This window comes from Drosophila navojoa, chromosome X (assembly GCF_054131105.1).
Source record: "Drosophila navojoa isolate 15081-1374.11 chromosome X, UAZ_NAV_1.0, whole genome shotgun sequence".
NCBI lineage: Eukaryota > Metazoa > Arthropoda > Insecta > Diptera > Drosophilidae > Drosophila > Drosophila navojoa.
Window position 1 is genome coordinate 22,178,976 of NC_142895.1, and position 25,244 is coordinate 22,204,219.

Genomic DNA, 25,244 nt, shown 5'->3' on the forward strand with positions numbered 1-25,244 from the left:
TATACCCTGTAAAAGATCGCCAATCGCCAGGCCGTTGTCCAACAGCAAAGTAAACAAAAGCGCTCAAAGCTAAATCGGGCTTGCACAGATTCGTAGGTGACGGTGGAGCAAGCTTTAATATACAAAGTACACATAAATACCTACATCTATCTACATATGTATATCAAGGATCAAGGTTATCGCGCGCTATCAGTTACATGCGTGACGCTGGGCCGGCGGCACAGAGCGGAGCGCTGCGGAATTGTCATTAAGATGGGACGTTTATCAGGTCCATCAGGTCGAAGCTCTGTAGCCGTTGCGACAGTTGACAGCGGGCGAAAGTGAGCTCAGTTGGCAATTGTCACCGAGCGGACAGCACACACAATAGATCGCGATCATGTGGTGGAGGCGGCAGCTAGCATCAGTCAAATCGCTGGGACGCTGTTTCAGCGCAGCGGCGAGCGGGGAACAAACCCGGCTGGGCATCATCGGTGTGCCCTTTGCCAAGGGGCAGGGCAAACAGGGCGTGGAACTGGCGCCCGATCTGCTGCGAGACAGCAACCTGCGTCAGGTGCTGCAGAACAGCGACGGTGAGCACAAACAGCTGAAAAGAAAAAAAACTAAAAGAAAAGAAAACCAAAGTCAACAATCAAAATGCAAAACAACCGAATTTTCATTTTTTTGTTTTTTCAACTGTCATTTATTTACTATTATCGATTGTTGTTGCTTATCGATTACAGAGCGCCTGCTCATCACCGATTATGGGAATTTGCACTACGCCGTCGCCGAGACGCTGCTGCAGCAGCAGCGCCAGCATTATTACCACATCCGCAACTATGCGGACTTTATGGCCTGCAATTTGGCGTTGATCGAGCAGGTGCAGGTGATGCTGCAGCAGAACGCACAGTTTTTGACAATTGGCGGCGATCATGCCATCGGCTTCGGTGAGCGCCAACTGGCGGCAATGGCAGCCAGCGTTGCCAGACTGAAAATTCGAATTGCATTGATTTACCGATTATTTTGCCGGCAGGTTCCGTGGCGGGTCACTTGCAGCACACGCCGAATCTCTCGCTGGTCTGGATCGATGCGCATGCGGATATCAATTTGCACAACACCTCGCAGTCGGGCAACATACATGGCATGCCCGTTTCATTCCTGCTGCGAGAGCTGCGCAACACCTGGCAGCACGCGGCCCTCGACAAAGTGGCGCCCAATTGGTGAGTGCGCTGCTTCTGCTCCTCATCATCATCATCATCATCATCATTATCCTCTTAACATATCTTGTTCACAGTTTGTCAGTCTGTTTACTTTTCTTTATTACGCTTATCATTGCCATCGCTTTTGGCTATCGATAGCACACGGCTTACATCTAAACACAACACATATGTATGTATGTATGTATGTCGGCTTTGCTACTTCTCCTTCCACTTCGCCTTGCTAGCTTAAAAGTTAGTTTATATTCTATCTTTGATTGAAACTGGAAGCCAGTTTTCTTATCACAGTTTTTGTTTCACTTAACGTACTAAGTTTTTTGATTTTTGTTTTCGATTTTTTTTCGATTTTGATTTGTTTGTTGTTTACTTATTTTCTTGTTATCTTTCATAACATTGTTTTCTAATTTCTATCATTTAATTGTCTTTTCTCTTGCATTTGCATTTGCGTTGAGCTGCGTTTGGGTCTCAGTCTTTGTTTTATATATTTTTTCATATACTTAGTATTCTTTTCTCTTGTTTTAATTTTATGTTTTATATTTTTTTGTTGCAAAACATTTCTTTGAAAAAAAACCTTTTGGCAGTTTATGTTTCATTGACTTAGGAACCTAGCCATAGAAATATCTTATAGATATTTGAAAAAAAAGAAGAAAAAAACAAATTAGAAACGGAATCCAGAAGAATCTGAAAATAAACGTAATTCTCAAATGATAAGAAATTATTTTTAACCAAGAGCTAAATATAAATAATTAAAAATAATATAATCAGTAAATTTACATCGATTATGACGTGTGTTTCAGAACAAGAACAAATAAATAAGTAATAAAATCAAAAATAAACAAATTTACGTCAATCATAAATGAAAATTGAATGAAAAAAGTTCAAAATAAATATATAAATATAATTATATATATCTATAGATATATGGCAAAAACAATCTACAAATCAACTCAATTCACAGCTCAGCGTACCGAAAAATCCGAAAAGTATTTTGAAATCGAAACCGAAGAAATGAACGTAAATCTTGATCTATTTTGGTGCATAATATTGCGGGAAGAGCGTATTGGATGGGTGACCTAGGCCCTATGTCTACTGAACAGAAATGTAACGAAAAAGAATTCGAAAAATCTATGAATCCACTCAGTTTGCATCGCGTTGGTGCTGGTGCAACAGAGACAAAACAAATCAAATCAAATCCAAACCGAAAACCGTAAATTCAAAAATCTCTAGCTTAACGGTTAAAGTTGTGCTCGTCCTCTGATTGTTCATCATCGTCTTCTTCTTCTTCCTCTGTTTACATACATATATATAGATAATAGATAAGTAGCACGGATAAAATTCATATGATTCGTATGAAACTTAAAATTATTTGATCACAATAATCGATAATTCCAAATCGAAAACCGATGAAAATATTAAAACCATAAATATTTACCATTAGACAGAGAGAGAGAGAGAGAAAGGGGGGAGTTTAAGATCAGGTATGTGTGTGTGTGTGTGTGTTGGAGTAAAACAAATAGATTATTACACTGAAAAAAATCAAGTGATATATATATATGTGTGTGTGTGTTTGGTCTTTGATACAACACAGAATACACCGAATACAACAAGATAGATCGCGTTCGAGATCAAGATCATATATTTGAATGTTAAACTTAAGTAAAGCTAAATTATACTATTATGTTTGTACTTGAAGAGGATTTACGCACAAAATAAATATCGGTGGTACGGTGGCTCAGTGGTTCAGTGGTTTTTGTTGGTGCTCAGCGAGACATCCTACACTTTGTTCATGATGTTTAACATTGATTTTAGTTAGCTTGAAGCTCTAAATCAAAAACAAATTAAAAATTGATTTATTCAAAAATTGAACTTCAAATAAAATTCTCGAATTTGTTGAAACATTGAACATTGTTGGATATAATACTTGAAAGCAAATTATATGAAGTGCCTCGACTTTGATGGATTGTTAAAAACAAGAAATTTGCACTTTTTTCTAGCAACAATAATATTTAAGTTAAATCATATTTCTACTTTCTAATATTTTCTTAAAGTTCTTAAAATGATGAGGTTAATAATATATGTATATTTTTCGTGGAATTGGGGGATTTGCTTTTTTTTTTTCGAAGTTTCCTTCATAACTTATAAGTTTAAGATATTGTGTGTGTTTTTTTTACTTGATTAACTGTAATGAAATGAGGGAAATTACAATAGATAAGTGTGTGTGTGTGTGTGTGTGTGTGTTTGTGGGTGTGTGTTTGTGGGTGTATGGGTGTGTGTGATACATATATATATTTATAGATATGTATGTATGTGAGTGTGCTATAATGCGAACTAGTGTGCGTGTGTGTATGTATGTCTGTATATAATGTGTGTATGTATGTGTGAGTGAATATGTATGATTGTATGTTACACAACTATGTATGTCTATGTGAATGTGTGTATGTACACAGCAACAAAGGATATACGCTCACACACATACAATAAAGAACACACACACACCACATACACTGGCACTCACACATACATATGTATACATGTGTATATGTTTGGCATGAATAAATAAGTATGTAATTACAATTAATATCGAATGAATCATATAATCATATACAATCAGTAATTATTATGTTTTCATCTTTTTATGTTTTGGTTTTCTTTTTTTTTGTTTTTTTGTTTTTTTGTTGCAATTAATTAACTCATTGAAAGTTAAACATGTAATTAATGTAAATGTTAAATGTCAAATTCAATTGAAAAATCGAACAACAACACACGCCTGAAAATAAATCAAGAGAAAGAAACAAATTAGAAATATGCATTCGGCTCGGTTTAAATATTAGTTTTTTAATTTGTTTTTTTTTTTTAGTTTTTGTTTTTTAAGTGTTTGTTTTTTTTTTTTTCGTGGTTAGCTACAATAGAAAAAAATAGAGAGTACAAAAAAACCATTATTGTTGAAGTCAAAACTCATCATGGGCGATGTTTATTATTGAGGAAAATCAAATATTCAAATATTCAACGCTGTACAGAGGAAAGCAAATCAAATTATATTATATTTAGCCTGGATAATGTAATTGTTGTATTTTTTTTCTTGTTGTTTTTTCTTTGGTTTCTTTTTTCTGGTTTATATTTTTGTTTTTGTTCATTTTTTTTTTTTATTTTTAATAAATAAGTAAGTTTTAGCCGTGTTATTTTTTTTTTTTTTTTTGGTGTTTCTCTCAGTTTGCTGCTGCTGCATCAACTTGATTCGTTTGTTTTACTTACCGGGCAACAACAACGAAAAAAAGCACATTAAAAAATTCGTCTACAACAACAACAACAACAACAAACTGAAAACTGGGCGTGATACCAACCAAGGGAAACGAGAGAAAGAATAACCAACAGAAAATGTTTTCCATCCAAAACATCCGCATGAAATGATGCACTGCGAGAAATTGCGTAATCAAACGGTTTTTGTTTTGTTTTTTTGTTTTTTTTGTGTTTGCTCTTGGCTTACTTATACACTAAAACAAAATGAAATCAAGTCAAGTTGGCAAGAACACTGCGCAAAAAAACATATACGCTTCTTACATAAGTTGTATAAACACGGAACACTTTGTGGTATTTCTTTTTTTTTTTTTTTGTATTTTTTTTTGGAGATTGTAGCACAACAACTGAAACAATTTGGAGAAAAGGTGTGAGTGTGTGTGTGTGAGAGAGAGAGAGAGAGAAATATAGTGGGCTGTGTGTGTGAGACAAAGTACACTGCACGAAAAGAAAACAAAATTCAAACGGAATTCGAACGAAGAACGAAACTAAATTCCAAGGGGAAATATACATAAAGGAACAGAAAGAAAGAGAGAGGTAGAGAAAGAGATAGGGCAGGAGCAGAGGTACACAGTTAGCAGCTGAGGAGGAAAGCAAACCAAAGTACACTGAACGAAATGAATGAGTGAAATGAAGAGAACCAACCGAAACTGAACTCAACTGAAGCAAGTTTTGTGTATTTTGATATGCAAAGCAAGAAAAACTCATAATCATATATTTTGCAAATACATTTATAATATTAATTATTATTTATATATATATATATTTTTTGTTGTTTGTTTCTTTTCCATTTTTGTTTGTTTAGTTTGAAATATCATTTGAAATGTTTGGATAAATATTATTAAGTAATTGATATAAATACGTTAATAAAAAATTAAATAGTTCATCATCATCATCATCATCATCATCGTCATCGTCATCATCATTGTAATCAGCATAATCTATATATATATATTCATATATATATATATATATATTATGTATTATGTTATGCGATTCTAGTTTGGTATTTTGGTATTTCTTGTGTTTACATACATATACATATATACATACATAGATGTACGTATATATATTTCTATGTGTCTGTATAAAGTAAATAATAAGCGCATATTACTATATAGTTTATATGATAATTAAGCGTAAGACTAATTCTAACTAATCATAATTTTAATTTATAATCAATTCAATTAAAATCAAATTAATTCTCGGTTGCACACAAAACAAAAGTTCTTAATATCGCATTTGGTAAAAACAACAATTGCTGTTCGTAGAGACTGAGACAGACAGAGATGGAGATAGAGATAGAGAGATGGGCAGTTAAATGAGAGGGAGAGACGGGTTTCTTTTTTTTTTAAAGCTTTGCTCAAGCTCTGACTAGACACGCCCATAAAAAGGGCGGCATACGGCAATTGGCAGCATTGTTAAAAAAAAACAAAAATAAATGGGAATGTTCCAAGCATTTGAGATCAATAAATTCTTGTCTTGACTAGCTTTAGGTCTGGACTGGAATGCAGTCTATAATATATACATATATAAATATATATCTATATATAATAAGCAGCTACGAACAGTAGAGAGAGAGAGAGAGAGAGAGAGAGAGGGAGCGAGCGAGCGAGCGAGGGGGAGAGAAAAACATTAGACAAAATAAAATAACGAACAAAAACTAAACTTTATAAAAAGAAATTAAAAACCAAAACAAAAAGTGTTCTTTTTTTTATTCAAAAATAATTATTATTATGTTTTGCTTTGCTTTGTTCGAAAAAAAAAAAATCAAAATCAAAATCATAAAATTAAATATAAATTTAATGAGTAATAAACATAATCAAAATCAAGGTGAAAACAAAAGTTGCCAAAAAAAAAAACAAACACTAAAGTTATCTGTATATGTATATTAGATACGCATACATATACACTTCATGTGTGTGTGTGTGTGTGTGTGTGTGTTTGAAAGAAAAAGAGAAACAAAAATGATAAATTTAAATCAAAATTATTGAAATTACATCGAAATTCGAAACAATTTCTTTATATCTCAATGTGTGTGAGAAAGAGAGAGAGAGAGAGAGAGAGAGTGAGTGAGTAGGAGAAATACAGACAGAGAGAGAAAAGCGCTCTCTTCGCTTGGTGTTTCTTTGTTTCTCTCTTTTGTATGCGAATCGAAAAAGTTTCTTATTTTTTTTTTCCTTTTGCATTTGAATTTAAATTAATTATAAAATACAATAAATAATATTCATGTTTTTTTTTTTTTGTTTTTTGTTGTTGTTTGTTTGCTTCAGTTTCACTTAAGTTTACGAAAAAAATTATCTGTATATATATATGTGTGTATATATATAGATAAAAGTTATATGTATAAATAGATATATCAAATTTACTTAAATACAAAAAATTACACGAAAAAATAATTATTTATATTGTTGAATCATATTTAAATTACATAAACATAAATAATTTTTGCTCGATTTCACTTCTTTTCTTTCAGTTTATCCTTTTCATTTTCATATTCATTTTCGTTTTCTTTTTTTTTTTTTTCATTTTTCATTTTTCATTTTTAGTTTTCAAGTTTTTTTTTGTGTTCTTCATGTTTTTATCTTAAGGAAATTATAATTGTAATTTAGCTGAGATGCATGTGTTTTGTTGTTGTTGCTGCTGCTGCGGCTGCATTTGTTAAAACTATTGCACAATATTAGAATTACATATATATAATTATAATGAAAATATGACAAAAAAAAAAAAATAATATAGAGAGGAAAAATTTAATTTAATTTAATTTTAAGTCAAATTAAACATATACTATAAATATAAAGTTATTAAGCTGTTGATGAATAAGTTAAACAAAATCAAGTACATCATTTCACTTAATAATTAAGGTGTCTCTCTGTATGTGTGTGTGTGTGTGTTTGTGTGAGTGTATGTCGCTTTCCGTTACAGTTGCATGCAAAAGCCAAAGGGGCACAGGACGAAGGAGTTGAAGCTTTCGCTCTCGCTCTCGCCCTCGCTGCCTCGTTCGCTCTTTTTTCACTTTCGTCAAAGTATTACAAGAGGAGTACAGTTGTGTCTCGCATGGCGGGAGGTGGGAGGGGGGGACTGGGTGGTACTACATAATATAACTTCAGTTTTCTCTTCTTCTGTTTACATAATTATAATTAATTATAAAGAGCAATAAATCTTTGGATATTTTAATATTACAAGAAAAAAAAATATAAGAAAATTAAAGAAAAGAAATTCTCTAAATAAAGAGAAATTTCGCTGTGTGTGTGTGTGTGTATGTATATGTGGGTAAAAAAAGTATTGAACAGTTTCTAGTATCTCATTCTCTTCCTTTTTTTTTTTTTTAATTATAATCAATTTTGCTATGCTTAAATTTTAGCTAGAATTTGATTTTTTTTTTTTTTAGTATTTTCATAGTATTGGTGTTGCTGCTTAAGAAGTTTTTTTTCTCTGCCTGCTCTAAATATACTAAAAGTATTTGGGGGTCGCTCTGCTTCTTCTACGACTAAGGAAACATATATATATATATATATTGATTTTCTATATATATATATATTGAAAATATTTGTATTTTTGCTTCTGTTTTCTACCTTAGTTTGCTGACTAGATTTCTTGTTGCAAATTTTGTTCAAACAAAAATAAAGAAATTGCTTTTCCTTTGTTCTTGCCCTATAATATGTATATATTTATATAAAAAAAAAGTAAAATAATTATTTAATATTATTTTCTCTTCTTGTTCTTTTATACATAAACTTTTCTCCAGTTGCCAGTTCGATTAGAAATATTTTTGCTTTTTCTAAGGATTTTTCTCATGTTAAGGTATTTCTTCATGTGTCTGTGTGAGTGTGAATGTGTGTGTGTGTGTGTTTTTCAACTTATAATTGTTATAAATTAATTGTAACTAGACCTAGGATATATATATATATATAGATATTGTAGCTACTATAAAGAAAGAAATCATTATTGACAGATCGGGTTCGCTTAATGTCGATAATAAATGTGAAAATTAGAAACATATTTGAATTTTTTACTTTTCTCTGGTTAAATATACATTAAATAAATATGCATGGCTAATTCACTACGAGAGCGCACTCTTCTTCTTCATGTTGTTGTTGTTGTTGCTATTGTAGTTGTTGTAAATCGAAATTAAACAAAGAAATCAAACAAAACACAATTCGAATTAATCAATCTCAAATTCAAATTCAAATTCCAATTCAAATTCAATTCAAACTCAAACTTAACTGTAAATCGCAAAAATCAAGTTACAAGAAAAAAAAAACAAAAAACAAAACAAAATTTGCTCAAACTGATAAAACGCAAAACACAATTTGATGTGATGGCGGGGTGGAGGCGAGGAGGCGTCGGAGCGGGTGTTGGAAACTAGAGAGTTTCAAATAGATCATTCATTCATTGAAACGTACGGACCGGACATGAACAGCTCCCTGAAGGAGCCTCCATCATTCATTATTATCCATGCAATGCGCCACTGCTGTATACACTGTACGGCAAGCCACTGTTCGTATAAATGGCAAATGGCCCCTGGCATGTCACTACAGTCTACAGTGAGGTGCTACACTATTGAGCACAGCGTGCAAGTGTGCTTAATTTCACTGTTATCGCACTGTATGCACTGCATGGCATGCCACTGTATACACACTGCATGGCATGCCACTGTACGCAACGGCATGACTCACGCACAAGTACGTAGCGGTCTGCCTATGTGTGTTGGTGTGTAACTGTTTTACTGCATGGCATGCCATTGTATACAGTGCTGTGCTACAATATTGTGCACAGCGTGCTTTACTTAACTGCGCGATTTTTCATTCAATTTTAATTTTAGTTGTTTTCCTCTTCTTCTTCGTTTTATGAAGCTTTAACAAAAAGTGTGTGTCTGTGTGTGTTTTTTTTTTTTACTTACATAGCTAGAAAAACGCTTTGCTAATGCTTTTTTTTCTCAAAGTTTTTGTCATATAAAAAATGTTCTTTTTTTTTTGTTTTTTCCATTTAGTTACTGAGTTTTTGTTTTTGGTTTTTTTTTTTTCGTTTGTGCTAGGCTTTCTCTTGTTTTAACGCTAAAAATATTAGCAAATTGTTTTTATGCTGCTTACTTTCTGGCTTGAACTATACATTATATAAAGTATATAAGTTATATATTTATATATATATGTGTGTGTGTGTGTTGTGTTTGGTTATATACATACATAGGCATATACATATATATATACATATATGAATATATATGTATATAGATATATATATAATTATACGTATGTGTATGTGTATGTGTGTGTGTGTGTGTATAAATATTATAGTATAATATTCACTAACAATTATTTACTTTAGTAAAACGTTTCAAATTTGCGCATAAATTATTGTATTACTTTTGCGTTTTCTCTTTTGCTTTAATATTCATCGTCCATGCTTGCTACTTCCTTTCCGTTTTGCACACTTGTCCCTAGATTTCTAGCCCTTTCTCTATATGTGTGTGTGTGTGAGTGTGTGTGTTTGACTGTATGCGTGTGTGGGTCGGCCGTTAGTTTTCGATTGTTTCATTTCATTTAAGGTTAAAAAAAAAACACAAAACATTAAAAATGTATAAATATATATATACATAAATATATATATATATATATATATTGTTTTTTCTTTTTGTTTGTTTTTGTTTTTAATACTGTAGCAGCCTCCTTGTGTTCTTTTTATGCTTAATGTTTTTTTTTTATTTTTATTTATGCTTTAATACTTTTTTTTCGCTTGGAAAACTCAAAAACTAACGGCACTGACGTCTACACTGCGAGAAAAATGAACTGTTTCGAAATCTTTCAAGCCTTTCTGTTTCTTTTCCACACATTTCTTAGCTGTCTTTGTTTTGTTTTTTTGTTTTTTTTTTTAATTTTATATAGAAAAGTTTTTTGTTTTTCATTTTGTTACTGGAAGATTTCATTGCTGCTTACTTAGTTATATAATTTTAAAAAATGTTTATGTTCCTTTTGCTAGGTTAATTCTGGTTAATTAAATCTTAGAATTGTTGTTTTGCTGATTTCTTTGTTTTTTTTTTGTTTTGTTTTTTTTTTTTTTTTGCGACTAATTTGACTGCAGCTGCTTTTTCGTCAGCTTGTTTAATTTTTATATATTGCAATTACACACGTACTCATCATCTTCTTCTTCATCATCGTAATTATCTTCTTTTGTTTAATGTTTAGTTTACTTTAGTTTAGATTTGTATTTTGTTTTTGTTTTGTTTTTTTTTTTTACTTTTTACTTAATGCTAAACAAGAATTTCGCTATTGCAACGGCCGGCGCTGTGTGGGCCGTCATTTCGTTGTTTAGACGTGAAGCCGAAGGAGAGCTCCAAAAAAAAAAAAAATTCAAGTTTTCGGTTTCTCTTTTTTGCTTGCTTCATTCGCATGGTAGTTGTTTGTAGTATGTGTGTGTGTGTGCGTGTGTCTCTGTATGTGTGTGTGTTCGTGTGTGTTAAACACACTATTGTTGCGCTTAGTTAGCCTTAAGACCATGCATATTTATATATGTATAAGTGAAGTTTCTCTCTGTGTATCAACTAGAAAAGTATGTGTGTATGTGTGTGTGTAGGTGTGTGTATGTGTGTGGGTGTACTTGCACTCCTATTTGCTGCTCCTTCATGGTGAATTGGCAGGGTTTACTGTAGCTGCTGCTGCTGCTGCTGCTGCTGCTGCTGCTGCTATTGTTGCTGTTGGAGAGAGGGAGAGAGCAGAGAGCAGAAGCAGTCTACTTGGCCTTGTTGGTCTTGAAGCTGACCTGCAGCACCCGATTGCCCATAGTATAGCCATTGAGAGCACGTATGGCCATGGCCGCCTCATCGTAGTTGGTCATGGAGACAAAGCCATAGCCCTTGCACTGATTCGTTGTGGGATCTTTCACAATCTTCACCGATTGCACAGCACCGAAGGGCCCGAATAGCTGCCAGAGGGCCGCCTCCTCTGTTTCGGGTGCCAGATTGTATATGAATATGGGATATGCACCGCCCGGTCCGCTGGCCAGCGTTGTGGCCGCCGCAGCAGCAGCTCCCAGTCCATTGGGCAGCATCACATCGAGCATATCGCCGGCCATTGGGGAGAAGCGTGCGAGTCCCTTGTTCACTGGCGTGTGCATGGCGCCTCCGATGCGTCGCACCAGCTGCGGATTGAGGAATGCGGGCAATTGGGGCTGTATGATCTTGCTGGTGCTGCCGGGCGTATTTGAGAATTTCACAACAATCGGATCGGTGCAGCTGCTGGGCGTGGTGCCGTTCAACGCGATGATCGCACGTGTTGCCTCCTCGCGCTTATCGAAGCGTATGAAACCAACGCCCTTGGTCTGCGTATCGTTGCCGGCATTCTGCAGGATGCGCGATGTGATGATCGCACCGAATGGCGCAAAGATCGCCTCCAATTCCTGCTGGGTCATCGTCTTGGGCAGGCCCGACACATACAGATTGGCGCCCTTGATGGCATCCGACGAGGGACGCGCAAACGACACCTTAATCGTTTTATTCTGCAAACGCAGGCCGTTCAGCACATTCACCGCCTGCTCCGCATCCTGGGGCCGCACATAGTTGACAAACCCATAGCCGAGACTCTGGCCCTTGCTGGGCGCCTGCGGATTGAGCGGATCGATGTAGACCTGCGATTTGTCCCGTATCAGCTTCACCGACTCAATCTCGCCCACGCTGCTGAACAGCGAACGGATCTCGTCCTCCGTCATCGTCTGTGGCAAGTAGTTCACAATCAGATTTGTGCGCGTCTCTGTGCTGCCGTTGCTGCCGTTCTGGGCGCCGCCCGAGTTGCCGTTCGTGTTGGCCTGCTGCACCTGCTGTTGGACCTGCTGCTGCACCTGCACCTGCTGTTGCTGGACCTGCTGCTGCTGCTGCTGTTGTTGCTGCTGCTGCTGCTGCACGGCGACAACAGCTTGCTGTACTTGCTGCTGTTGCTGTTGCTGCACGACCTGCTGCTGTTGCTGCTGCACGACGGCCTGCTGTACGACGGCCTGTTGTTGCTGTTGCAGTTGCTGGGTGACGGCGGCGGCTGCTGCGGCAACCGCTTGCTGTGTCTGCTGCTGCTGCACCTGTAGTATGGCCTGCTGCACCTGTTGCTGCTGCTGCTGCAGCTGGGCGGCGGCGGCCACGGCCGCTGCACTCTGCACCGGTGCTGCCGCATTTGTAGCTGCAACGGCAGCGGCCGCGGCAGCGCTCTGCATCAATTGCGCCTGTGTCTCCACGCCGGTGGCGCCCGTATTAGCCATCATAAAGTCCACTGTGAGTTTTCCAATCAATTGTTGTTATTGTGTTCGTTGTTCGTTGTGGGGGAGGGGCAGATGCAACACAGACGGATCACATAGAAAATGGAAAGGATTGAATGTCAAGATTAAACCATTAGTCAAGTGGATTAGAAGCGATTACTTCAAGTTAACTTAGAAATTAAATAGACCCCATTGGACCCATTCATCGGTACCCTCTCTTAACTAATATATAATAAAATGGTCAGGATACCCTTGCAGCAGGTCAGGATACCCTGTGAATAGAATTTGTTTGTTTCTTTAATGTCTAGCATTAGCTTTACAATTTCCGTTAAATCCTGTCTTTAATATAATGAAACACGCTTTATATCTATTCCCATTTTTTAATTTCTTTAAGATTTCTTTAGTAATTAATTAATTTCTAAAACAAAACTAACTATATCAACTAATAACTTTATTAAATTCATACTAGCTTTAAATATTACTTTTGTTTCATTCATTTTGCACTTGCACTAAAATTCTATCAGTAATTAAATCGTATAGACAGTTTCCATTCACAAACCAAAACTAAATCAATATTAATTCAATTTAAATATTGCACATATCAAATTGATTAAATTTAAATATCTACAAGTTGTCAGTATATACATATTTGCACTTAGCGTGCGACTACTGTGGCTGCAAGGGTATTTGAACTTCGACAAGCCGAAGCATTTCTTTTTTATTGCATTTGATTTCGGTTAGTTATTGACGACACATTCAATGCAGAACATGCACACTGGCGCCATCTAGCGGGCCAGTTTAACGAAAAACTTTCGTTCAAAACTTACTTTTGCCTCTCTCACACACATACACACGCACAAACACAAGTAGAAACAGCCACACGCACACAAAAACAGAGCGAGCGAGCGGGCGTGGGAGAGAGACAGACAGAGATAGGGAGATAGACACTGAGAGTGACAGAGACAGCCAGTGCTAGTGCACGAGCCAGCCACCAAGAGAGCGTTTTTAATCTCAAGCACACACAATAATTAACATTAAACGCACACAAGCTCACACACAAACACACCTACAACTGCGTGGGAAAAGGAGTTTTTCACTGATTGGAAGTTTTGCTCCTCTTTTTTTGTTGTTGTATTTATTAAGTTGAGCTTTTTCGAAATTGTCGTTGCCGATGTCGATGCCGATGCGAGACCCGCTGCGTCGCAAGCACGCGATGCTACTGAGCGCAGGTCCTTACAAGGCATTCGTGTTATGCTGGCGTTAGCGTCTTTCGTCCTATTACCGCTCCTGTTCCGGCTGTCGTTAACATCGTTGCTGCTGATGCTCTTCTTCTTGTCGTTGTTGTTGTAAATTGTAACAAAGCACGTAATGTACCCGGCCAAACCCAGTTATGTAATACACACACATATATATATGAACATATACATATATACGCACACGCATAGCAGCAACGGCAACGAACTCTACTTCCCACAGTGGCAGGACATACCCCTTACGAAAACGAAAGCCGAAAGGCAACCATAAAAAAAAACCAGGAATAAAAAAGTTTGTAACTAAAAATGAGCATCCGACGTTGAACGTGCTACCGTGCAACCCACCCGCCCTGCATATGCAACCCTTAAAGCCAACAACAAAGTGTAATATTGCTTTTGCAAAAATTACTACCACTCACACATATGCATGCACAAAACGTAAGCTTGGACTCGCCTGAGGGTTAAATACAGCAGAACAATGCCACCCCCCTTTTATCTGGAACAAACAAAACGTTGCTTATTTTCATTCGAACTGTCTGGCAACGCTATCGTCGCAACGGCTGCTGTTGCATGATCTGTGAACTTGCACATTGGGTGGTTGCTGTTGGCCTGACAGCGTCTCTCGCATGTTACACATACAAGTCAAAAGGTCAAACAAAATCAAACACGCATACAGACAGACACCAGCCCACGCACACAGGCACTCATTTGCTCACTAACTACCTCACCCACACCATGAACTGCGTGCGATTTTAAAATGTCTGGAATATGCCCGCTCATCCTTTTCGCTTCTTTTATGTGTACATATACAGTTATAGATATATGTAAATGTGTATGCTCTTACATACGCACAGGTATATGTAGATATGTTGAAAATATACTCACTTGTTTCAGTTAAAATGTTGCTATTTTGTGTTTACCAAACAAATTTGATTTGCTTTGATTTGTTGTCGCGCACGCGCTCTACACGGCGCTACTCCGTTTGATTTCGTCTTTCTCCCTTACTGCTGCTCACTGTTATTCAGCAGTCGGCTAGACAATGCTCTCAATTTATCCAGGATATGTTTTTGTTGTTGCTGTTGTATTAAATTGCAGCAATTTTGATGCTATTAATTAAACAAACGCTGCCGTTGTCGTTTACGTAGTCGTCGTCGTCGTCTAATGTTGTTGTATGAAAAAGAGTGTAGATAAAACAAAAACAAAAGAAGCGGTAAATATAACTGCATATATGTTGCTGCCATTGGGCGTTGGTGTTATCGTCTTTATCGATTTTATCGATTTTTCAAAACCCAAGCAACCGCACATACAACAACAACAACGAAAGCGAGAACAGAAAGATGAACAAAAAGGTATAAATTTTTGCCCAATTCTGCGCACATGCAAATACACAGACAGCGTATATACACAATACATGCGTAAATGAATGTGTGTCTATGTGCACATGTATAAATTCATATTTTACTATTTAAAACAAATCGACGCAAATGTTTTGTTACACAATTTCGTACTGTGCCGCTGCTGCTGCCATTGTTGTTATTGTAATTTTGCGTTTGTCTGTTTTTTTTTTATAATACTGATGATTATAACAGTATCTCTCAGTTGCTGCTGCGGCTCTGCCACTGTGCTAATTTATGGCGAACGCCATTGGGAAGAGAGCGAAGCGTGCTGAGCGCGAACGACCAACCGCGTCTCTCCTTCTCTCTCTTGCGCCATTTAGTCTGCTAGCTATACAATGTATAGCATTTCCCTGCATTGTTGTTGTTGCTGTTCTTGTTTCGCGTGTTGTTGTTTATATGCACATACATACATTTGCATTAGAGCCAACGCACTTATTTTACATAAAAACATGCATACTTTACTTTACTTTACGAATGTGTGTATGCAGGCATATAAATGAATATGTTTGCAAACAAACTCACACACACATATACATATATGTATATATTAGCAGACATACACTCGCGCACACACTCACACAGACGCACTTAGTATCTATAAGTTTTTTGTTATTGCTAGACGACGCGCTTATTAAATTAAAACACGCGCTGCTTTCGTTTTTATTTCCACTATGCTAGTTGTTCTTGTTTAATTTAAAAACAAGTAAAATTAAAAACGAAGTGCACACCAAAAATATAGAACTATACACTGCTGTAGCGTTTGCTGTAAAATTGTTCTAATTTGTATTTCCGCGCAATTCTCGCTGTTCCGCGAACTACATGTTTTTTGTTTAGCTTTAAGTGTTGCTGTGGCAACAAAACACTACGCTTTCTCAGCAAATGCTAATTCTACTACTTATAGACTTAAAAAAAATAGACACGCACAGCCACAACTAACATTTTGTTTATAATTTCCTACTTTAAAACTTTAGCTGCCGGCTTTCAGTAATCGCTTTCTGGCACTGCAGCAAAATTGAATGGAAAATGAAGTGTGCTCCAAGTCTACTACTATTTGCCTTCGCTGCTGCTGTAGTTGTAGTTGTCGGCTTACAATGGTTGCTTCTCTTTCTGCACATAAAATCGATATGCTAGCTGCGCCCTTTTTGCCACTCACACAGCTACTCAGACACAGCAGCAGTGTACACACACACACTCACTCACTCACATAGGAAAACCGTTTTACAGATACACAGCACAGAGGCAGAGAGAGAAAGAATGATTGTGGTCGCAGCAGCACTGCGGCATTTAGCAGTAGATTTGAACGCACAACAACTTAAACAAACTACTACTTTTACTACGACTGCTTTACTACTGATTTGTTCGGTCTTCCAGCCCTGCCGACCCCCGACACTGATCGTTTGTTTGCCTCTTTGCCAGTCTTTTGAGTTTGTTGAACTGTTTGGCGCTGCCGTAGTGTGTGCGTCTTGCCCACATTTTTCCTCCATACCCATTGCATATTGTAATTTTGCATTTTAGCATGCATATATCAAACTGTTTCACACACACAAGAAAAAAATACATATATATTTATGCATGTGTATATAATTGCACAATTATGCAGCGCGTAGTGGTCGTTTGGCAATTTTCGTAGCATTTTATTTCTTGGTAGCGTTTTTTTTTTTTTTTTGTCGATGTTATACGGTACTCTTACGTTTTGTTGCGGCTGCGGCTGCTACTGTTGTGTTGTTGTTGATGATGAGAATTTTTTGGTGGTATTTTCTAGTTGTTGTTTTTGACCGTTCACTTCACGTAGTTTTCTATGGCAATGCTTATATTTTGTTTAAACAATTGTATACTCTTGTCGGTATTTTCATTACTTTTTTCAAAAAAAAAATAAAAAATCAATTGCAAAATGAGCTGAGCACACGAGCTGAGGCAGCGCACACGAGCATTTAAACGTACTGCGGCGGACAACGTCTAGCGTAGAAATGAAAATTACGCGAATGCGAGCACAACCAACACAAAGCTTGCTACCCCATACGACTATACATACATACGCATACTCGCAACGTAGTACGTACACACATATGTGCATGTGTTGAGTTGTACGAAACGAGAGCGAGAGCGAGAGCGAGACTGAGAGCACTCAGAACGTATGATCAAGGGGAAGCGAGTTTGACCGTTTTTTTTTCTTTTCTTATTATTATTGTTGTTGTTGCTTCTGCTGCTGTTGCTGTTGTTATTTTTCTTGATTTGTTTTCGTATTTTGTATGCTCAATACGAGTTTTACTCTCCGAATGGTGTACTCTCTCAGGTAATCGGTTCCTTTCTCTGGAAAATCGTCTAACTTCGTTAACCCGGGTGCTATTGGTGGGTGATTGGCCATAGGGATTCTCCTTACGATATCAATATTTCCGAATGGTCGCGGTTTATTCAAATATGGTCAGGCAAAATATATTTTATGTAGCAGGGGCATAGTTCCCAACATTTAAAATTTAAGCGCCCAAAGAATTATTACCAAATAATACAATACATTTGCCCGTGAGTAAAAATCAAAATGGCGGTGTTCATGGATGTGCCGTTCCAACAGCCTGGAAATATCTACATATGTATGTATGTATGTATGTATGCTAGCAAGCATGTCAAACATACGCCCACAGTCGCCCGCAAACTATCCAAAAAGTGTTGCCAGAATGTTGCACAACAGAGCATTGAGTGAATGGCAAAATTGCGTTAGAATTTAAATTTTAATCTACTTTCGAATATTACAATTTTTGTTTTCTTCTTATTTTTATGTTTTTTTTGTTTTTTCTTGAAATGAAAAAAAAAGTAAAATTCAATATGAGGTCGTCAACCGTTTTATGATGCAGCTTATGTGCTGGCTAGTCTCTTTCTCTCCGTGTCTCTTTCTTTGCCTGCACATTATCCTTGCCAACCGCGAGGGCTGTTTGTCATGCTTGCTGCATCTGTGTGTGTCTGTGCCTGTTTTGCACTGCCACCACCAACGCTGGGGTTGTTTTCTGTACAGCGTACACCCCCTAACTCGATGGCAATCGCCTGTCTAGCGAGTGTTTCGTTCGACATGGGCTGGGTTTTTGGCAAGCGTGAATGCGTGCGTGTGCTTAATTGCGCTTGTATTCATCATATTCTATGTATGTATATGTATGTGTATATGTGCTTCCTGTTCTGCTGCTGCTGCTGCTGCTGGCCACCGGTTACCATGTGCTGATTTGTATGGCACAACATTACAAATATACCGCCGCCTGTCTGTTCCAATTTACACACAGTGAACACATTGTTATTCTTTTTGTCGTCGCTCGCGAAACATCAAAATGTAACTCAACTTTTTACAGCTAGGGTGGTTTTTACGAGATTTGGGTTGCCAGACGGTCAGCCGGCGCCGTTGCCGTTGCCATGGCCATTGCCATTGTCGTTGCCAAAGTGGGGTGGCCAAACGAGACTGATCGGTGACGTGCAAGTGCTCGCCCGTTGCCGTATCCTGGCCAAGATAAGCATAATTTATATAAATGCACATGTATATATTTACTAATATATATGTATACTAATATATATAGAATTTTATAATCCCACATGTATAGAAATATAAGGAGTCATTTTTTAGAGTCTCATATGAAAGTGGATGTAAATTAAATAGGACTAAATAGGAATACTTTATTTAATATTTTATTTTTATTCCTAGCTACTTTCAGTTCGATTATATACTTGATATACTTTCATGTTCAAGTACTGTAAGACAGTTATTAGGTACTGGCACTAGGGCTATAGGAGATAAATATATTTCGTATGCTTTAGGTGCCTTGGGTAAATCGGGATTAACTTAGGATTCGTTCGATGTATATTTATGTATAAAGCTCTGTAATTCAAATTGTATTTGTTTTAATCTTAACTACTTGTATCTCTGTGTACTATTCAATATTTAATACAAATGTATTTTTGAAGCAATTTCAGTATAAAATTAAATATTAAATAAGTATTTTTTACATTTATTAAATCAATTAAAATTTAATATAAGACTAACCATTTATATATATGTATATATATATTTTGTATACATAGTAATGCCTCAGAGGTAACCCATGTGACCCTTCACATTCAAAAATCGTTCACACACTCACACACACACATAGGTATTTATTTCCATGACGATAAGTTTTTGTGATAATAGCTAATTTGCGCCAATTTCTGCCGTTCACCATGTGTCAGTGTGTGTGCGCGCGTGTGTGCGTATGTGCGTGTGTGTTTGTGTGGGTGCTCGCCGTGTAGACTATGGCCACGTGCTTGGATTTCAGCTCGTCTCTCTCTCTCTCCCCCGCTCTTGGTCAATGCCGGCGCCACGCAGTATGCAGCAGTTTTGCAATGTTGCCAGACTTTTACAAAATCCAAATGCCAGCGACTCTGGCCCGTTGAATACAAAACGGCACAGTGGCAGGGGAAGGGGAACAGCAAGGGAAAGGGAATGAGAATGGGCAGAAGAGTAAGCCTAATCCTTTGGCTCTGGCGGCAACAGAACGCATTGTGCCCAGCACCTTGGGCGCATATTACAACAAAGCCGGATTAAAAAAGCAGCGGACGCAAGATGACAGAAACAAAGAACATCAATATTTTCTCTTGATTTTTGTTTTTTCATTTGGGGGTTGCAGCACAAGAGGCGCACCCTTAACTGATTCAGAACTTAAACAAACAACAACTTACAAAAAAAGAAAAACAACAACAACAACAAAATTAAAAACAATATCCAGCATTGCTGCAGGCGCTGCACCAATCAGTCTACGGCTCGGCAGGATCAGACTGGCCAAACGGGTCCCAGCTATGGCTTGATTCATCAGAGCCACACACAAAGACAGACAGACAGACGGCCACACATCCCCCTCCCTTGCTGTGGAAGTGAGGTGAGTTGCCTCGGGCACATTTACATTTACATAAGGGTCCTTCAGGGTGTTTTCAACTTTGCACGTCTCGCTGCACAGCGCACGATCGACAGATGCAATTTCTCCCGAACCCAAAAATAATAATAATAATAATAATAATCGTAAAAATTACCATAAGACACCGAGAATTCGCTCGCTCCCGATCGCCGAGGGTGAGAAACTGGCACGCAGCATGCAGAGGGGTGCAGGATATGCTGCAGTGCCATTTTGATTGTGGCATGTGTTTTCGTTTCTGCTTCTTCCTATCCGTCTACCAAAGTCGCCCTCTCCGTTTCTTACTTCCCTATTTCCTTTCTGTCCGTCGCATTTAAGTCCCCAACAACTTTGTATATTCCGGAAAAAAGACCAAGTTTAGTTTACATGAGATTAAAAGCTAAGCTGGGATTAGATGTAAACAATTTAGTAGAAATAGCGCGCATTCTCTCTCTCCTACCTTTCTCATTATCTCTCTAAATCTCTTTTTCTCTTCGTTCTCTCTCTCTGTCTCTCTCTTCATAATTATTCTCATTCAATCATTCTCTGCCTCCCCGTCTCTATATTTCACTCCATCCTCTATTTTTCCACTCTCTCTCTCTCCTTCACTCCAGTTTCTCTCTCTTTCCATTCCCACTTAGTTTGTCCCTCTTTCTCAGCAGTTTCTTCCTCCTTTTCTCTGTCTCTACTCTGCTCTTTCTCCTTGTCTTGATTTCCACTTTGTCTCAGTCTCTTTCGTTACTCTCTTCCGTATTTCTTCTCTCTCAACCCCCTCTTCTTCTCCAAGTTGATAGTGATCTACGGTCGCTCGTTGTCTTCCTCTCTATCCTCTCCCTGCCGGCTCTCTCTTTTTCTCAAATGTTTCTGAGATCAAGGAATTGTTTCTAACTTATTCCAGTCTGAGAAACAACATAACCTCACACATATGCCCCACCAGCTTAAACATGGCCTAAAAGCGCAGTGCTGTTGTTGGGCTTCAGGCATATTTCAGCTGTGCTCCCCTTCTCTCCTTACCTCTACCCACAATCTCCTTAACAGGCTCTCTCCCTCTCTGTCTTCCTTTCTTTCTGTTTTCTGTCTCTTTCTGATATTCAATTCTTTTCTTTGTGACTAATTTCAGTTTGTCGAAGGATCAATTGGTCTACATTGGCCTGAGGGACATTGACCCCTACGAGGCGTTCATATTGAATAAATTTGGAATACGCTACTATGCCATGGATGTAAGTAGAACGGATGGATACACACGCATACAGAGTTTCGGGCCTGCTTTACGTGGCCGTTGTAAAACATTTTAAAATTCCGGTTTGTCGGTAGCCAAGAGTATCAAATGACGATCGTGCGTGAGAGCCTCAACAGAATTACGCACACACCAAATTCTGGCTCTAGTTTCTCTCGCACTCTACCTCACTCTGCGTGTGTGTGTGTGTGTGTAAGTGTTGTAAATGTAAGCTCGGCATTTATAGGGGTTGTCGGTATGGTATGAAAAATCGCATCTAGTTGCACCCTTCTGCAGCCGGCAAAGTTACAGGGCACTCCCTAGCTGCCCACCTACCCTCCAGCTGACTGCCAGTCCCTACCTACCTCCCTCTGTACACGTACCCGTACCCGTACCCGTGCTCGTACCCCCGCCATCCCAATTTTACGTTACATTCGCGCTGTCAACTTCCGATCGGTGGTTGTTGCCACGTACATACGTGACCGGCCACATCCGTTCGCATCGTATCCGGCGTGTCCTTGTTGCCAGCCTTAATTTATGGCTCGTGCTAAATCGACGTCTGTTGAAAAATGGTTTAATGCTAAATGTACCCGAGCTGCAAATTTATTACAACTCATTAGTTCGGCCCAAAATGTGCCAAAGCGAACAAAAAAAAACATAATAAGGAAAAGAAAAGAAAAAAAAAAGAGAAATAACTCCGTTGGCTGTACTTGGTTCTGTTTTTGGCAAATGGCGTTCGAATGATCGTCGCGCCAATCGAAATGCAGCTGAGCTGAGCTGAGCTTTGAGTCCCGTTAGAGTGAAGCTTTAGCGCCAAGCTAACTAGTAGCTGATGTTTCAGTTATGCCATGAACAGTGCGTCATCTTGAGATCATGCAAACGATGATTCAGCAAGTGATCAAGTATATATAAATAATATGTATATATGCACTAAATATCTAGTCTTTCTATAATAATTATGCATAACATTGATAATAATAATAACGATAATACAAATTATACTAATTATAATACATAAGAATTCCATATTGTTCATGAATGAGAGTGAAATGTTGATTATATAGTTGACTCATTATTGATTCTTATTAACGATTTTTTTTTTATAATTAATGTTTTTATTTTATTAATTTTTTAATGAAGACATTTCACATATATCCAAATAATAATTATTGACAACCGTCAAAAAAAAAAAAAAAAAAAAAACAAATTTATTTATAAAAGAATTTTAAAAAATAAATTAAATTATTAAAATAATTTAAAAATTAAAAACATTTGCTGTAGCCATACATAATATAAATAAAATGATAATTATGCATGAATTTCTTTTCTGACAACAGTCGATCGATCGCATGGGCGTGCCCAAGGTCATTGAGATGACGCTGGACGCCCTCGACACACAGAACAAGATCCACGTGAGCTTCGACATCGATGCGCTGGACAGCAATGTGGCGCCGTGCACGGGCACCGCCGTCCGGGCCGGGCTAACGCTGCGCGAGGGCATCAGCATTGTGGAGGCGCTGCGCGACACCAAGCGTGTCCAGGGCATGGATATTGTGGAGATCAATCCGAAACTGGGCACACCGCAGGATGTGCGCACCACAGTGGACTCGGCCCTCGAGATACTGAAGAGCATGTTCGGCTACAGGCGGTCGGGTGCGCGGCACTACAGCAACCTGGACACGGGCATATTGGGGCACGAGCAGTAAACCACGATTTACACATATACACGCATATATCGATATATATTATGAAATATATATGTATGTGCGTGTTCTTCTTTTAATAGTAATATATAGTATGTACAATTGTAAAATTCACTTTTGCTGCTTAATCTTATGAGACAATAAATTTGTGGCATTCTAGTAGAAGAGAGTGAATTCATTGAGAGTGCTTTGAACGGAGATTGCGAGTGGGGCGAGTGTGGCCCGGCTAGATGTCTGACTTGTTGGCCGCCATGGCTGTTGGCAGATAGGCGGATATATCCACATTGGCCATCAGGTTGGCCGTGTTGAGCAGGTCGTTGGCGGGCATTGGCACGCTGCTGATTGGCGCCGGTGGGGCTGGCGGGGGCGGAGTGGCGCCCGGTAAGCGCTGATAGAGCTGCGGCGCAAACGTGCGCAGCAGTCGCCGCTGGATGGCCACCAGCAGCGCATTGACAGCGCCAGAGATGACTATAATGCCCGATATAATGGAGCAGAGCCGTATGACAAATGTCACCAAATTGTCACGATCGTGGCTGACCACAATTTTCAAGGCAGACCAATCGTACTTGAAGTAAATGCCCGGCGAGCCGTACGAATTGCGCTCCGCATCTGTAAATGGTAAATGGAGTTATGGAGTTGATGGAAGAACATGGGGATGCACTGCATCAGCACTTGCCTAGCTTGCGTACGTTCTCGGTGACAGCATATTGGAATGTGCTGATGGTGCTAAACGTATGCCGTATCTCCGTCGGCACCACCTTGATGAAATACTGTACCGTGGTGGCCTCCTCCCGTATGATCGTCTCGTCACCCTCCAGCGGCTGGACGATGCGACGCGAATATTGGCCGAAGCTCAAGCGATTGATGCGATGCGTAAAGTTTGCTGGCATGCGGCGAAACTCGATCATCCAGTGATCCTCGAACATGCCAACGACCGGCTGCGCACCGCCCACTAAATGGAGGACGCCGGCCACTTTATTGATGCCCAATGTGCCGTGCAGCCGGCATGCATCATACTTGGACTCCAGCTGAGAAATTTGCTGCAGCTGCTGCAGTGCACCCGGCGGCGGCGGTGCCGCAGCGTCTGACTGTGCTTCGCTCTCCTTGGGCAGCGACCGTTCGCGTAGTATGTCCTTAAAGAGTATATCAGCCACAGAGTGATATTCCTCGCGCAAATAATGATTGGTCATCTGCATGGACTGAAAGTGACGGCGATCCGCGTCCGACATTTGCCACCAGACGCCCTCGCGCTGCAGCGTGCCGTACGCAAAGACATCCAGCTGCGTCTCGTCCATCAGATCGACGCCAGAAAGCGAGGCGCACGGCATGGCTACCGTAATATCCACATGCATCTGCACCTGCTCATCCAGCGAAATGTCTGGCTCAAATTGGTAAATAATATCCGTCTCATTCCAATAATAGCGCAGCTCCGTGTAAACCAGATACACAATGAGCAGCCGGCTTAGCAGCGAGACTGTAAAGAATTTAATAATAATTATTAGTATAATCGACTGACAAGAGTGAGGGAATCAATGCATTTTGCTCACGTGTGCCCCCAATCTCTGTGGTCTCCGTATATTTCTCCGGCACCTTTTTGAAGGCATCCAAGTTCTTGGCAAACTCTAACAAATTGCTTTTATCGCCGCGGTAACGTAGCGTGGCACTCATAGCTGCAAATGCTACACGTCGTAATTATTATAATTGACTAATTATTGTTTATTGTCAGCTATTCAGAACATCATCTCCAGTGCCACGTACCCCCCCACGTTTACTCTCCCTCAGCGCCGGATCTGCGCACGCTATCGCCTAAATTAAATTAGTTACAATTAACTAAAAATCGCCTTTTGATCGCAACCGTTTATAAATGTATGAACTTCCGGCTTAATATGAATTATTGTAAAAATATATGTGAAGTTATTGCCGTTGCCGGCTGGATTGTTGATATATCGGCTTGTAGTCTGTTTATTATCGGTATGTTATCGATGACGCAAGGGGCGGACGTTGCCACCCACAGGGGACAATAACAATACGTTAGCGGTAGATGCACCA

General features: G+C 38.6%; 3 protein-coding genes across 4 annotated transcripts; 1 reads left to right on the top strand and 2 right to left on the bottom strand.

The window, feature by feature from the left end:
* The first annotated feature begins 290 nt into the window (after nucleotides 1–290).
* On the top strand, nucleotides 291–25,119 carry arg (arginase). Its single transcript, XM_089263802.1, has 5 exons — nucleotides 291–569; nucleotides 720–923; nucleotides 1,010–1,196; nucleotides 21,397–21,496; nucleotides 22,830–25,119. Exons 1-5 carry the CDS (start codon nucleotides 377–379, stop codon nucleotides 23,196–23,198), a joined length of 1,053 nt encoding a protein of 350 aa, XP_089119928.1. The 5' UTR covers nucleotides 291–376; the 3' UTR covers nucleotides 23,199–25,119.
* Nucleotides 10,333–17,359, bottom strand: elav (embryonic lethal abnormal vision). 2 transcript variants are annotated; one of them, XM_089263795.1, is made up of 3 exons: nucleotides 17,066–17,359; nucleotides 14,864–15,136; nucleotides 10,333–12,739 (listed from the first exon to the last, which is right to left on the bottom strand). In XM_089263795.1, coding segments are annotated over exons 2-3 (1,524 nt in total). In that variant the 5' UTR covers nucleotides 14,865–15,136; nucleotides 17,066–17,359; the 3' UTR covers nucleotides 10,333–11,216. The 2 variants fall into 2 exon arrangements, with proteins under 2 accessions (XP_089119921.1, XP_089119920.1); XM_089263794.1 differs by lacking the exons at nucleotides 14,864–15,136; nucleotides 17,066–17,359 and adding an exon at nucleotides 13,792–14,147.
* On the bottom strand, nucleotides 23,206–24,967 carry LOC108656328 (endoplasmic reticulum-Golgi intermediate compartment protein 2). Its single transcript, XM_018108354.3, has 3 exons — nucleotides 24,743–24,967; nucleotides 23,872–24,669; nucleotides 23,206–23,804 (listed from the first exon to the last, which is right to left on the bottom strand). Exons 1-3 carry the CDS (start codon nucleotides 24,861–24,863, stop codon nucleotides 23,422–23,424), a joined length of 1,302 nt encoding a protein of 433 aa, XP_017963843.1. The 5' UTR covers nucleotides 24,864–24,967; the 3' UTR covers nucleotides 23,206–23,421.
* Nucleotides 25,120–25,244: the final 125 nt, after the last annotated feature.

Excerpts from the sequence above, each read along its gene's own strand:
- arg (XM_089263802.1), top strand. The coding sequence starts at position 377 with ATGTGGTGGAGGCGGCAGCTAGCATCAGTCAAATCGCTGGGACGCTGT. Across the intron at positions 570-719 it reads GGTGCTGCAGAACAGCGACG|AGCGCCTGCTCATCACCGAT; the intron begins GTGAGCACAAAC and ends TATCGATTACAG. Across the intron at positions 21,497-22,829 it reads TACGCTACTATGCCATGGAT|TCGATCGATCGCATGGGCGT; the intron begins GTAAGTAGAACG and ends TTCTGACAACAG.
- LOC108656328 (XM_018108354.3), bottom strand. The coding sequence starts at position 24,863 with ATGAGTGCCACGCTACGTTACCGCGGCGATAAAAGCAATTTGTTAGAG. Across the intron at positions 24,670-24,742 it reads CACAGAGATTGGGGGCACAC|TCTCGCTGCTAAGCCGGCTG; the intron begins GTGAGCAAAATG and ends AATTCTTTACAG. Across the intron at positions 23,805-23,871 it reads CGAGAACGTACGCAAGCTAG|ATGCGGAGCGCAATTCGTAC; the intron begins GCAAGTGCTGAT and ends TACCATTTACAG.
- elav (XM_089263794.1), bottom strand. The coding sequence starts at position 13,969 with ATGCCTTGTAAGGACCTGCGCTCAGTAGCATCGCGTGCTTGCGACGCA. Across the intron at positions 12,740-13,791 it reads CTTTTCCCACGCAGTTGTAG|TGGACTTTATGATGGCTAAT; the intron begins GTGTGTTTGTGT and ends GAAAACTCACAG.